Consider the following 13,127-nt stretch of genomic DNA (forward strand, 5'->3'; position numbering starts at 1 on the left):
CTGCACAAGGCACGGGAGATCACAGACACTGTTTTCCTGTAACTTATCCATAACTAATAACAGAAACAGGCTTGGCTCAGCCTTGCTGTGTTTATCAACAGAGGGAGGGGACAGTTTAACTAACCCCAGGAAGTATGACAGTCCCAAAGAGCAAAACATGCTTGTTGTTGTGACTAAAAGCAGGCAGGGGGTTTTCATTTTACAGCTGGAAAACATATCCCAGTTGCTGTAACCCCAACACAAAACCGTAACTAGATAGTGCGAGCACATGGCTGCCCTCACATACCTTCCCCCTGAAATCGGAGCAGTCACATGAGGGTCAATCTGTTGTTTTTTTGTTTTTGTTTTTGTTTTTTTTACCTGTCCTGGAATACCACAGCAATAAACAAGGCAGCCAGAGGCCAGAGGGCAAAGATAAATAACACAGAGAAGAAAGATGAAAAAAAAAAAAGCAGTTTGGAGCTGAGAGAGGAAATAAAGAGGGACCGTTCCTGCAGCACGTAGGGGCCATTCCTTGCTTCAGTGAAGCTTCATTTACTGCAGCTTTTTCATCCTACACAGATGTAATGCACTGCTCTTGCATTTTTTAAAGCCTCACAAGTAATCCTGTTTGTGCCATTGTACAGGGACCTGCCGAGTAGGTCAGGAGCAGTGGTGTGCTTCAGTGGGAGGGGAGCCACACACCATATAAATGATGGCAGCAAGAAAGATTTACCTCTGAAAAATACTAGAAAACAGGGAAAACAATAATCCTTAATCAAAATGTTTGTAACAGTGTGGCTTTGCAGGTGCGCCAGACTGGCAGATTACCTAAACCAACCCCAGCAGGGCTGAGGTCTTTAGAGATCACAGAACATTCTGACTTGGAAGGGGCCCACAAGGATCTTCAAGTCCATCTCTTCAGTGAATGGCCCCTCCAGGGACTGAAGCTACAACCCTGGCACTATTAGCACCAGGCTCTAACCAACTGAGCCAATCTCAGGTCATGCATATGAGACACCACCTGCTCCCAGCCCAGGGCTCCTCATAGGTGTTCACCAACCTGTTATTGGTGTGTTTTTCACATCTAAAAAGGTTCTTTTTCTCCATCAAGTCCATCCCAGTGAGATCTAATTTCCAAGTCTGCTCAGTGCTGGTCAGGTCATCCCTAGCTCAGAGTTAGCACTGACCTTTAGTGACTGGTGCCAGCAGCATGTTTGGTGTCACAAGGCACCAAAGGAGGGGTAGTGTCTGTCTCAAAGGGTTTCAGTCCAGAAGAGCATGATTTTTAAAAATATCTATTCCACTGTCATCTATCCTGACACTTGATAATACTTGGCTGCTTTTAGAGAGAAAGAGGGTCATTACTGCAGTCAGTGTTTGAGGAGCAGGGGGAGAGGAAGATGGGCACAGGAAGGGGTGGGGAATGAAGATCCTGTGGATGCACCTGGTCAGGGAATAAGCTGGGAGGAGCTCTCAGGTGGCTAATCTGTGCAGAGAAGGAAAGAGGAAGCACACTTCAGTGATGGGGGAGATTACACCAAAGGTTTGGTGTAAAAATTGGGAATCCAAACCTGGCCCAGCAGAAAAGACAGTTGGATTGCTGGGAGCAGGTGGAGAGCAAAGAAGGAAGAATATGTCATGAGAATGGAAGTGAAAAGAGGTATTTGTAAGTGGGTAGAACAGACATGAAGGGACAAAACCAAGCAGGGGACAGAGGTGAGAAGCATGCCCTAAAGGGAGCACCTGAGTGCCCGAGGTGCTGTAAAGAACAGCATATAAGACATGTAGATGTGGCACTCGAGGACAGGGTTTAGTGGTGGGCTTGGCAGTGGTAGGGTATTGGTTGGACTCCATGATCTTAAAGCTCTTTTCCAATCTAAATGGTTCTACAATAAGCAGGCACCTTCCAACAGCACCATGAAGCTTCAAAATTTACTATTTACTTTGGTCCAAACCTGCCAAGAGCCACCCCCTGTGGCAAGAGGCTCAGCTTGGGTAACTCTGCTTGCTGCAGATCTGCTCCCTGGAAAAGCACACCAGGATCCCAAACAAAACACCGTAATCTGGCAGAACAGAGTATCACTACCTCCTTCCAGCTGATCACGTGAAGACATTGCTTAACACAGCTTAGAAACATGCAGTATTTATGTCTTTTTGCTAGTCAGGTGATAGGCTTGGGATTACAACACACTTGCCCATACCCAGGCCCAGCTCCAGACCAGCCTCAGGACTCCAGGCAGGAATAAACACCACTGTTGCAATGCACAGAACATCCTGTCCCCTCCCCTCACACCAACACTTACCGAAGGGATCTAAATAAAACCAGACCAGCTGCTGAGGAGGGGCATGTTCAACAGGGAACTGCGAGGCTGCGATGGAGACAAAGCGAGTTCCCTGCCAAGTGATGTTACAAGCAATAGGGACATCATTTATCTCTGCTGGAGTCTGCACAGCTCTGAATGCTGCACTCGGATGGCACTTCATAGGATGCTGCTCTCCAAAAAACTGACATCCCAGAAGTCAGAGAGCCTCCTAAAAGCTCTTTATTACACCTGTTTTCCCAGGCTCAGCTGAGACAACCCATGAAAACAGAACATGGTAATTCCCAAGACGATCCCGAGCTTACGTAACACCGCGATGGAATCTCTAATTAAAATACCGGAGTCAGCCATTTCAGCGTTATGCCTTAACGTGGATAATCAGGATCATTCCTTCCACTCACCTGGCCAGCAGGATCCCCTGGTATTCCTCCAGCTGCCGCATGAAGCTGGGGTTGGGCTTGGTGACCGTGCGTCGTTCCTTCACGTAGTCGTACGCCCTGTCCAGGTTCCAGCCGTACTCCTTCATGGCATAGGCGATCACCGTGGATGCTGAGCGGCTCACTCCCATCTTGCAGTGCACCAGGCACTTAGAACCATTTTTCCTGAAGCAGAAGAAAGACAAAAAGAGGATCTTTTAACATAAAACGTGGCTTCTGAGAAGCTTAAGAAAACAGCAACTTCTTTGTCAGAGCATTATCAAATGCATTTTCAACTCTCTGGCCACAGATGAAGTCTGGGATGTGATCTGATAATCCAGTTTACAAACTAGAGCAAGACCCACAGAGACAGTGAAGAACAAGGTCTTATTAATATTCTTAACAGATTTTTTTTACAACAGCTCTTCTGAAGCTGTTATTGCCAAGTGGACAATCATAGATTTATGAAGGCCTCTAATTATTTCAAATAAAAAGAGCACCTATACCACAAACATGGTGTCACAGTCTAGAAACACATCCCTGGAAGCTACTGAGCAGTTCAAGGAAGCCTCTAGCAGAGACATGTTCTTTACTGCACACTTCTGACAGCATATTATTAGGTTTGTCAAGTGGCTGAACGAGACCGACATTGCCTTAACCCTCACCTAGCTAGGAGACAGAAAACTACAAAATGAAAATGTTTTGATTCTAGGTAGGCAAGAAGGAAAAGTAGTTATGAAAATCGGCAGGAAAATACAAAATGCTTAGTATACATCTCCTAAATGTGTGGGTTCTGTCCTGAAAAGACTTACTTTGCCTTGGAGATGAACTTGTAGGTGTCATTCCAATAAGCCAGAAGATCTGTTGCTTCTTCATCATAAACCCGAATATTGTGGTATTCAAAGAGCCCAGGGAAGAAGTTGTCTATCTCTCGAGTCACATTCAAAATATACCTCACCCTGCATGGAAACAGAGAGAGAGAAACACAGCAAGTTCAGAGAGATGTCACACTGCTCCACCACCCTGCCTGGCTTTGCAAGGTCCATTTGAAAGCAGTCTTGAACAAACTTCCTGGGAAACCAGGAATTAATGTAAAGAAGCAGCAACTAACACAGACAAAAGGTTTTGCTGAGCAGTTTAGAGCCTGATAACAGGGTTGCCATCCATGCTGGACAGAAACTTCCTCTGCACTATGTCAGGTAACACTGCCCCCCACCTCTATTCTCCATGTCAGCAACACTTGTGTCACAGGAGCCCCAGCACAGACTGCTCAATCACATTTTCTTAAAACCCCTTTGTGAATCTCTCCTTCTGCTCCATCAAAAACACAGGAAGATGGAAGACACAAGCTCTTAAGTAAAACCACAGCTAAACAAATGCATAAAATAACTACAGAGAGATGTAACAGACAATAAGCCCTTGGGGAAGATTTATTTCTTATCCTTAAATTTTCTGGAAAGGAAACTGCTTGAGAAAGCACATGGTATTTATGTATACTACATTCAGTATTTTGAGCCCTGAGGGTTACTCGTAAGATGCTTATGAAATGCACTCATGCTGGGATATCAGACAGAACAAGGGCACTGCAAGGGAGTGACATCCCTTTTTCCCAAGCAGGTATGAGATTGCTGGCAGCCAAGTAGGACCAGCTGGACTCAAGGAAACAGCAGCAGACCCCGAGCTCAAGAAGAGGAGTCACTTTTGCCAGGCTGAATTTCTGTGGTACAGAAATATGTTATCAACTCAGCAGCACGATTACTTTTTTCCACTGGATTGGCACAAATAAGCCAAACCCATAAATAACGGTTTAATTGCGAAATCTTAGTGCTCAGTTCCACCTGGCCCTAGAGAAGGACACTCTAAGCTTAAGCTTGAAAGGTAGAATGGGCAGGAGCCAGAGGAACCCATCAGTGCTCAGCTTGAGAGCTACAGGACTTTACTTCCCACTGGGCCCCACTCAAAGCAAGGAATGCTCTTTTCCATGTTTTCCTTCCTGCCGCAGTCCAGAGGTCCAGACTCCGAAGCGCCTCCATAATCAGTCCAGAACAACGGGCTGGGGCTGAGGGCACGGAGCCAACTATGTTCAGTAATTGTAGCTTTTTACTACTTATAGCTGTGAGATTGCTGCCTTCCTTTGTTCTCCTTGGGGACGTTAGTCAAGGTCAGGGAGGAAGGTTTTTGTACTTTAAGGGTGCCTGCTTGTGGGACATGGAGCCTGCAGGAAGCAAGAGCCTCTTTGGATCTGTAAACCCCTCAGTAAGACTGAGGTTACACACAGAAGGCATGGAACAGAGCTTGTTGCTTAGACAAGTGTTAAGGCCGGGCTCCTGCTTTTAAGCTGATGGCCTGAAGCTACTTACCCTCTGTTCTGCAAGTCTTCCAAATTGGAGGCGTTCCATTCTGAGCCCTGCAGGGAGAAGATGCAAAGGGATACATCAGGCAGCAGGAAGGCATGGCCAGGCAACTGGTGGAGGGAGAGATTGCCACCACTGAACTGGAGGAGGAAGCTGGCCAGCCAAGTGTTGGATAACTGGGCATGTTTTGAGTACAGGGGTACACAGAAGAGCGGTAACAGGGCTGATGTTCAGCCCCTTCCCTCGCCCCATTAACCAGACCTCTTCTGAAACAAGAAGCAGCTCTGCAAAGCAGGAGCCCAGCACCATTTGCTGGCACTTCCTGCAAACTGCTGACTAATCAACCTCGGCAAGACAAGACACACTCCACCCTTTCCCTGGAGGCTGCTGCCAGCTCTGCCCCACAGAAGAGAAACTGCCTGCATTTAAAAGCCATCCAGGTGCTCTTTATACATGAAACACCCATCTCGAACATCAAAGGCAGCAACACCATAAGCTCACTTGGGTTACACCTCTTCAAAGGCTGTGTGAGCAGAGAAATGAACACATTTAACCCTGGCTAGCTAACCCCTCTTCTCTGCAGCACACACAGGGCCTCCAAGTTGCTTGCTTCCTGCTCAAACACAAACCTGACTGAGGACAAAACCACTCTTCCTTCAAAATTTAAGGTGCACAAGCATCTGCTTTCCCAGCTTTAAAATGGCTCCCAAATGGAAACATGGTTCAGATAGAGCAAGCAACAGGGATCCAGGCAACAATACCATCAGTGCAGAACAGTCCTGCTCATGGCTGCTCCCACAGTACAGGCTTCCACATTGCCCCAGGGCCAGGAGAGGCACAGCCAGGCCCTTGGAGCACACCCACCATCAGCCTGAGAGCGAGAACGTCCCAGGCCTACAGCAGCAGCAGTGTCCACCCAAAGGATGAGTTGCTGCTTGCCCAGAAAGTCTGCACAGGCACCCCAAGTCTGAGATGGGGGAGCTCCAAGAGCTCTGACTCACAGACACACACTCACACCCCGGGCAGCCCTTGCAGGCAATTCCAAGGACTCACAGTCTGTTCAGGAGAACACACACAGGAAAGGGCCATGGTACTGTTCTGGTAGCTAGAACAAGACAAGTCTGGGGGACAAGTCTATGGCTTTTTCTTGGCATTTAAGGAATACAGCAAACAAAAAGCAACTGGTTCTTCCAAAACTGAACTACTTCCTAAGAGAAATCATCGTAATGAAGACACCATTCAAGGGTTCAGCATAGATTTGAGCAGAACAAAGGGGCAAATATTACATGCCATGGTAGCCCAGATTTCAACAGAATCCATTGCCTTCAGCCACAGATCAGGTCAATCCCAGCACAGTCCAGAGCTGTGCTTGATCTGAAAAAGGACTATATTGGGTTCTTGCTATCTGCCAACATATTTTGATCACATTTACCCAAGCCCCCCAGACTTCATGTTGTCTCTTTCTAGACTAGCAAGAATAATTTAATTCAGGCCTGGGAACCACCAGTTTCCACAGGTAAGGAGAACAGTGCTTTAGGGGTGAAAGCCTTTTCTCCTGTCCTTTGATCCACAATTACCAACATCATCAGGTCTCTCATTTCCTGCTTAGTTGTTTCAGCACTCCCAAAGTGGGATCCCACAGGGCTCTTGCCTCCACTTGGAAAGGAACAGCTCCTTGCCTTCCAGAGCCCTCACAGGCAACAGACACGCTCCTGAGTGAAGGTGGTGCCCAGCCCCAGCAGCACTGCTCCTCACTGCAGCAGCTGCTTTGCAAATACTTCTGTTCCACACATTAGCCACAGTTCTTCTCCTTGGTGCTGCCTCCAAGCCTTGTTTTAAGGTCTTTCTTCTTCCCATTAAATGCACTCAGAGCCAAGACTCCAAGCCCTGCAGGGGACCAAACTGCCTGTACAGCTTTTGAACAGCACCATAAGCCTGTAACAGGTCTCTCTCTCTCCTTATAACACATAGTCTGCAAAAAATAAAAATCCATTACATCGTAGGTACTTAAAGTTTCCTGGCTCTACCCCAGCGTGATATCCTGGGAGTGCTCACGTTAACACACACCATCCCTTCTGAGCTGGAGACTGGGAGAGGCCCTCTCCACTTGGAAAGACCAGCTGGTCCAAGAGGAATGGCTTTGTGTAAAGCTGAGCCAACCTCATAGGCTAGACAGCCCAACCAAACCCGCGTCCGTCGCTCCGGGGCTGGGAAATCCAGTGGAGCGCTGACTCACCAGAAGGAGCTGCAGCAATTAGACAGGCCCCAGCAGCAATGAAAGGCAACTAGGCAAGCAAAACATTAAACAGCAAAATGTTTACGTTTCCTTAAGTGACTTATCTCCAGGATTCTTTGTTAGGCTCCTCTGTTCTTCCTGGATCACACAAACTCAAGAGTTTTCCATGTTACAAGAGCATCATTCCACCTGAATGTCACACACATATAATGCAAGAACTAGGGGTGTGGGTATCCTGGAGAGTTAAAGCCACACAACTGGCCTTATATCAATGGAAACACCCCTGAATAAGTTAGAATTAAGATTTTTTCCCTTCCATCCTCTAGTGACAGGGTCTACAGCTTGGCAAAGTTTAGTACAGCCGAAAAACCAGGCTGCTCTTGTTCAGCAGCACTAGTGTCTTGTTTAAGACAATGTGACCCCAGGATCTACCATCTCTCCTTCAAAAGTCCTTTAACTTCCTCCAGAGGCCCCTGTGTCAACCAAGACACAGAGAGAAGTGTTAGGAGTGTTGAATTCACTGTTAGACTTACCAAAAAGACATGATCAAATATCTGTGTGGGGCTGTCCATCTGCCCGAGGATCACTATCATTTCATTGTCAATGAACTCTTTGAACTCCCGCAGGTTACACACCATCTGCATCTCCAGCTCGGTGCGTATCTGCATGGGGAGGAGGGACACAAGGAAGCCACGTGAAGCTTTTGTTTCTGACCTTTCCCAGTGGCATGAAGTACAGAGCTCTCTAGTTTGCACAACAGCGCTTCCAGTGCTGCTCCCTCACCACTCACCTCTTTTGATGTGATGTTCTCCAAATCCTTCTGCATCATGATTTCCCTTAACTTGGTCTTAATTAGCCGTTCCGTGCGTTCCCGCTCAGTTGGGCTAATCAGGAGAAAGCAACAGAGTCACTGTGAGGGGAAACAAACTGGACTCATGGCACTTATAAAACAGGTATTGTACAGACTGGATGCTCTGTGGAGTCTCAGATTCCCACTCTATTTCCCCCCACCATGTTCTCAGCTGCAGGGAATTCAGGTGACTGTAAAACCCGGTTTAGATTCCCAGTTGTGTATGAAAGACACCAACTGAATGCCCCTAATCCATTGTAGTCATCCAGAGAACCTCTGGTATTTGGTAAAATTTAAATTGGGAAGGCTGCATTATACCCTCTGGAGCAATATCTAAGCCTCTCCCTACCTTTCTTGGAAAGGTAACAGCTCCAAAACTCCTTACATGGAGAGACGAGGGCAGCTAAGCCTCTGCATTCCTCCCGCCCCTGCTGCCAGGGCCTTATCACCAGCTGCAAAAATAGCCTGACTAACACCAGGGGAAGCTGCAGCAGAGCAGCAGCACAGGGCTGGCTCACCCAGCATCTCTAGAAGAGACCCAGCAGTGACATCTTGCACCACCTTTTCCTTTTTCTGGAAGGCTGCCAGGCTGGAGACGGCACAGGCACTACAGAAGTGTTCAACTGGTGGCTCACAAATAAAAACCAAAGTTCCTGGTCCTTTTAACCTCACTCGTTATTTCAGGACTCAATTAACAGAATGCTGTTTAAGTGTCCCCAGGAAATCATTCAACTGCTGCCACCAGGGAAAGGGTGGGTTAGATAAAATTTATATATGAAAAGCTACAAGAAAATATTAATCTGACAGCCTGCCAAAGCTTTTCAGCCACCCTCCTTGCACATTAAAAACCAATCAAGTGTGAAGACTTGTTCACAGCTGAACAACTGCTTAGCATCATTATTCACTCACTGAACTCCAGCAACAGGAAATATCTGGGAGCATAAATCAACCAAAGGCACAATTATGCTGGGAAAGCAGCTGGGGCCAGTGAAGTCATTTCTTCTACAAACTGGGCAACTTAAGCCCTCACACTTGGCATAACATCTGGACACCGACTACTTTTGAGGTTACATGGTATCAGTATCATCAGGAATGACTAATGACATGGGTAGTAAACCTTGAATGTCTACAAATTTTGCCTTTCCAAATTGCCTACCCATCTAACTCAGCCACTGTTTGGACCATCCTATCAGCAGATATCCAAGCATTTAGCTGGAGGCATCTTGGGACCTATACACTGTCCTGTTCCACACTTGCTGAGCTCCTCAGAATCACAAAAAACTGCATTGCTCTTTATCCCCATCCTTAGGTGTACCAGATGGATGCCATGAGGATGTTTTTGAGCTCACAGGCTCAGAAGTTAATACACAAACACTTCACTTTACAGCAAAATTACCTGAGTAAAGATAAAAAGACCATGTTAGTCTAAACATGAGCAAAGTCAAGAGAAACCGGTTCCTTCCAGGCCTGGATATCAGAAGACAAATCCAGCAGAGAGGAAGGCCTAGGTACACACACCTCTCTCACTAGGAACACAGGATTTATGCTGCAGAAACAAAGGTCTGGAAGGCTAAAGCCCAAAGTAAACAACTAAACTGAAAACAGAGGCTGAAGAAGAAGCAAGGGAGCCCCAGGAGGGCTAAACTTTCAGTGCTGGGGTTTACCTAACCATGAGTCTGCTTATTACCTCTGGAACAGGAAACCTCTCCTTATTAACACCTAATTAAGAGCAATCTCTTGTGGAAACTGTGTCCTCATTTGGAGAGCTCGACAGTCAAACACTTTGTCTCAGCAGAGCCAAACCAACTCACACATCTGTGAAGAGGGCAGGTGAGTCGGGCCGGTGGGACTGGACATCTTGCATGGCATTCCACTCGTTGACCGACGACTGGTCCGAGTTGATATGGCTCTCATAGTAACTGACCCACGTGAGGAAGAGGCTCCCTGGATAGTAATTGTTGCTCCGTGCCACTTCACAAGCCTTATGTAAACTCTGCAGGGCAGACCTGGGAAGGGAACAATACCTGCAGGTTTGTAATTTCTTCCTCAGGCTGGTATTGAGCACAAAGCAGCCGCCAAATCCACGATGCTGCTCGTGTTCCATCAGTTGGTACAAACCCCAGTGCAAGAGCCCTGGCACCGAGCAGGAGGCTGTTCTGCAGGAGTGTGGATAGCTACACACTGCCAGAGCTTGCATGTCTTAACTGGAGTATGCCAAGGCAAGCCTGGATAGTGGTGAAGGTGCCCACAATTCAGAGCGCAGAGGCACTCGTGTCTCTGGCTCCAAAACGTGCTGCATCTACCCAAGCCCTAAATAAGACGCACAGTTTGTGTCCAAGACAGGGTGCTGACAGCTCCTGCTGTGCCACCAGCTCCCCTGCGTGCAGGGCAGGGACACCCAGGACTCAGAGCTGGACAACCAAGGGCTTAGGACTGTACCGAGGTGTTTAAGTGTCTGCTCTCTCTCACTGCATGAGGGATGTCAGAAGTTTCTTCAGCTGCTGCTGGGAAACAAATCCCCCTCTCCTATTTTTAGCTTATTTTAAATCTTTGACTGTGATCAGAAGGATCCAGGTCAAAATCACTGGGGTGACAGTAGCATGACACCCTGACAGGCAATGTATTTCTGCAATGCAAAGAAGCTCAAGCCAGAAATACTTACATGACCACTACACGAACCACCCTAAAAGGGAAGAGAAATGCAGGCAGCTTCTCTGTCCTTCTCGCTATCACAATGAACATGTCTCAAAATATTTCAAAACATATACTCAAAGCAATTTTACTTTGGGGAGACTCAAAGCAGCAGCCCTCTGCAAGGAAAATTGCCCTATTCCTTCCTGCCCCCAGCTGAGACAAAGCTGCTGTAGAGCAGCACTCACGCAGGGTTTTTTTCTTTTGGATCAAACTTCTTTCCTTGTCCCTGAATGAAACTTCTGGCTGCTGGAATAGGTTTCAAGACACCAGTACCGTAAAGTAGCACCTGCTTTTAAAAGCTCAAGCAGCCAAAACACCTGGAAAAAGGATCACTGGGACAGCTGATAGTAAGCACTTACCACATTGCTTGTACAGACACGGGCTTGAATATGTGCACCCTGTTATCTGTTGATACGCTGAACCCTCTGGTGAGAAGAAAAAAAGGCACAGTAAAAATGCATCCCAAAAGTCACTTTTTAGTTAATAACTTATAGTCTGCAGCACATTAGAACAGCAAAGGTCTAGCCCTATGCATACACTGCTGACTTCAGCTAGCAAACAGATCAAAATAGCACGCTAAAAGCTCTAAGATAACTTTTTTAAGCAGCTGCTGTTTGGGAACGAAACTAAGACAGTGGGACAGTGCTGGGCTGTGCTGTTTACCTTGGCAACACAAATTCAGTGCCACAGCTGGGAGCAACAGAGTCTCAGCTAAAGTGATCCTGGGGCAGCTACCAAGGAAAGAAAAGTCATTCCACGCACTGCACTGGACAGCCTGTGTAACTGGCACAAACAGGAGTCTGCAAGTCAGGTGTCTATTTGGCAGAGAAACATCATTCTTGTTTTATGTTCTGCTGAGCGCTGCCTGCTGCAAGTGTGATGGGGGAACACATAATAGGATCCCTTTAAGGAGCTTTCACTACACACCCACTTGCCAGTAAAAGCTCCTTTACTCCAGCTTAAACACACACATAAGCCACGGTCTCAGTGCATGTTTATTCACAGATAAGTCAATTTTTGGTGTTCCCTGCCACAACCACTGTGATTTAGGGTTTTTGAGCCTACTCACCCTATACAGGTCAACAGAAGAGGTCTGCTGGACCTGTAAGGGGTCTGCAATCACTGGAATCCTTCCCCATACATCACGCTGCAAGCTCACACACAGAGACTGACCCTCTGCTATCGACCTACAACATACAAAAGACACTCACCCATCCCCGTCCAGGTGGATCAAGGTGTCACTCCACAGTGGCAGCACCAAGCCCATCGTACAAGTGCTACTGCAGTAAGAAAGAGCAGGTCAGTCTATTTACTGTGGCACCATGCTGTTATTCTAATTTCATGGCAATAACTGTGTATTTTTATACTCATTAGGAATGAAAAGGAAAAATCCCACTGTTGCTTCAGGGAAAAACAATGCCAGTGTTGTTCTACAGGGGTCTGACAAGGATCACTGATCAGATTCAGGGTACAGCAGGATCCTTTAAACAAGCTTAAAGGGTTAACACACACCCAGAGGAAGAGCAAACAGGATCCAGGAGCATTGAGCTCTGTGCAGAAGGTCAGAGGGGGCCTGCAGTCTTTGGTCAGCTTGAGGCTTTCTTTACAGATTAGTCCCTCTCAGGCTCAAGTGGTTTGGTTCTAGCTCTGATTTTGCAATCCTCAGCTTTGCTTTCCTGTTTGTTCCCCAGCCACAGTTGCTGGCAACTGGGAGCAGTGCAGTGCAATCACAGGGTGACTGGCAGCAGGGCAGGTTAGCAATCACTGCCTATCACCTGTGGTTGACTCCTGACCCTTCTTCACCCTCCCACACCTCGAGAACGAGTCCAACAGCCAGCCCAGACAGACACTTCTTGGCAATCCCACTCCTCTCTCAGCTGCTTTGCCCTCTTTGCCCTCACAGTCACCTGCTTTCTGTAGGGCTGAGCAAAAAGCCAAGTTAAAAGTAGAAATCAAGTGACAGAAAAAAGGCAGGGGAACCCAACACAACCTGCACCAGGTTATAGAATCACAGAATACACCAAGTTGGAAGGGACCCAGAAGGATGATCGAGTCCAACTCTTAACCCTGCACAGGACCATCCCCAAGAGTCACACCATGGGCCTGAGAGTATCATCCAAATGGTTCTTGAGCTCTGGCAGCCTTGGTGCTGTGACCACTGCCCTGGGGAGCTTGTTCAGTGCCCAACCACCCTCCGGGGGAAGAAACTTTTACTAATATCCAACTTAAACCTCCCCTGACACAACTTCAGACCATTCCCTTGGGTCCTGTCAC

The 13,127-nt window shown here is 47.3% G+C and overlaps 1 protein-coding gene across 3 annotated transcripts in view; it reads right to left on the reverse strand.

Moving 5' to 3' along the window:
- Positions 1-13,127, reverse strand: part of SSH2 (slingshot protein phosphatase 2) — a 95,460-nt gene that overhangs the window by 9,981 nt on the left and 72,352 nt on the right. For all 3 annotated transcript variants that reach the window (XM_017821546.1, XM_017821549.1, XM_017821548.1), the window contains 8 exons: positions 12,065-12,133; positions 11,213-11,278; positions 9,971-10,165; positions 8,100-8,193; positions 7,843-7,971; positions 5,080-5,126; positions 3,532-3,678; positions 2,705-2,905 (listed from right to left, as the gene is read on the reverse strand). In XM_017821546.1, the coding sequence (XP_017677035.1) occupies positions 2,705-2,905; positions 3,532-3,678; positions 5,080-5,126; positions 7,843-7,971; positions 8,100-8,193; positions 9,971-10,165; positions 11,213-11,278; positions 12,065-12,133 (948 nt within the window). The remainder of the gene's footprint in view (positions 1-2,704; positions 2,906-3,531; positions 3,679-5,079; positions 5,127-7,842; positions 7,972-8,099; positions 8,194-9,970; positions 10,166-11,212; positions 11,279-12,064; positions 12,134-13,127) is intronic.

This window comes from Lepidothrix coronata, unplaced genomic scaffold (genome assembly GCF_001604755.1).
Source record: "Lepidothrix coronata isolate B3197 unplaced genomic scaffold, Lepidothrix_coronata-1.0 Scaffold91, whole genome shotgun sequence".
Taxonomy (NCBI): domain Eukaryota; kingdom Metazoa; phylum Chordata; class Aves; order Passeriformes; family Pipridae; genus Lepidothrix; species Lepidothrix coronata.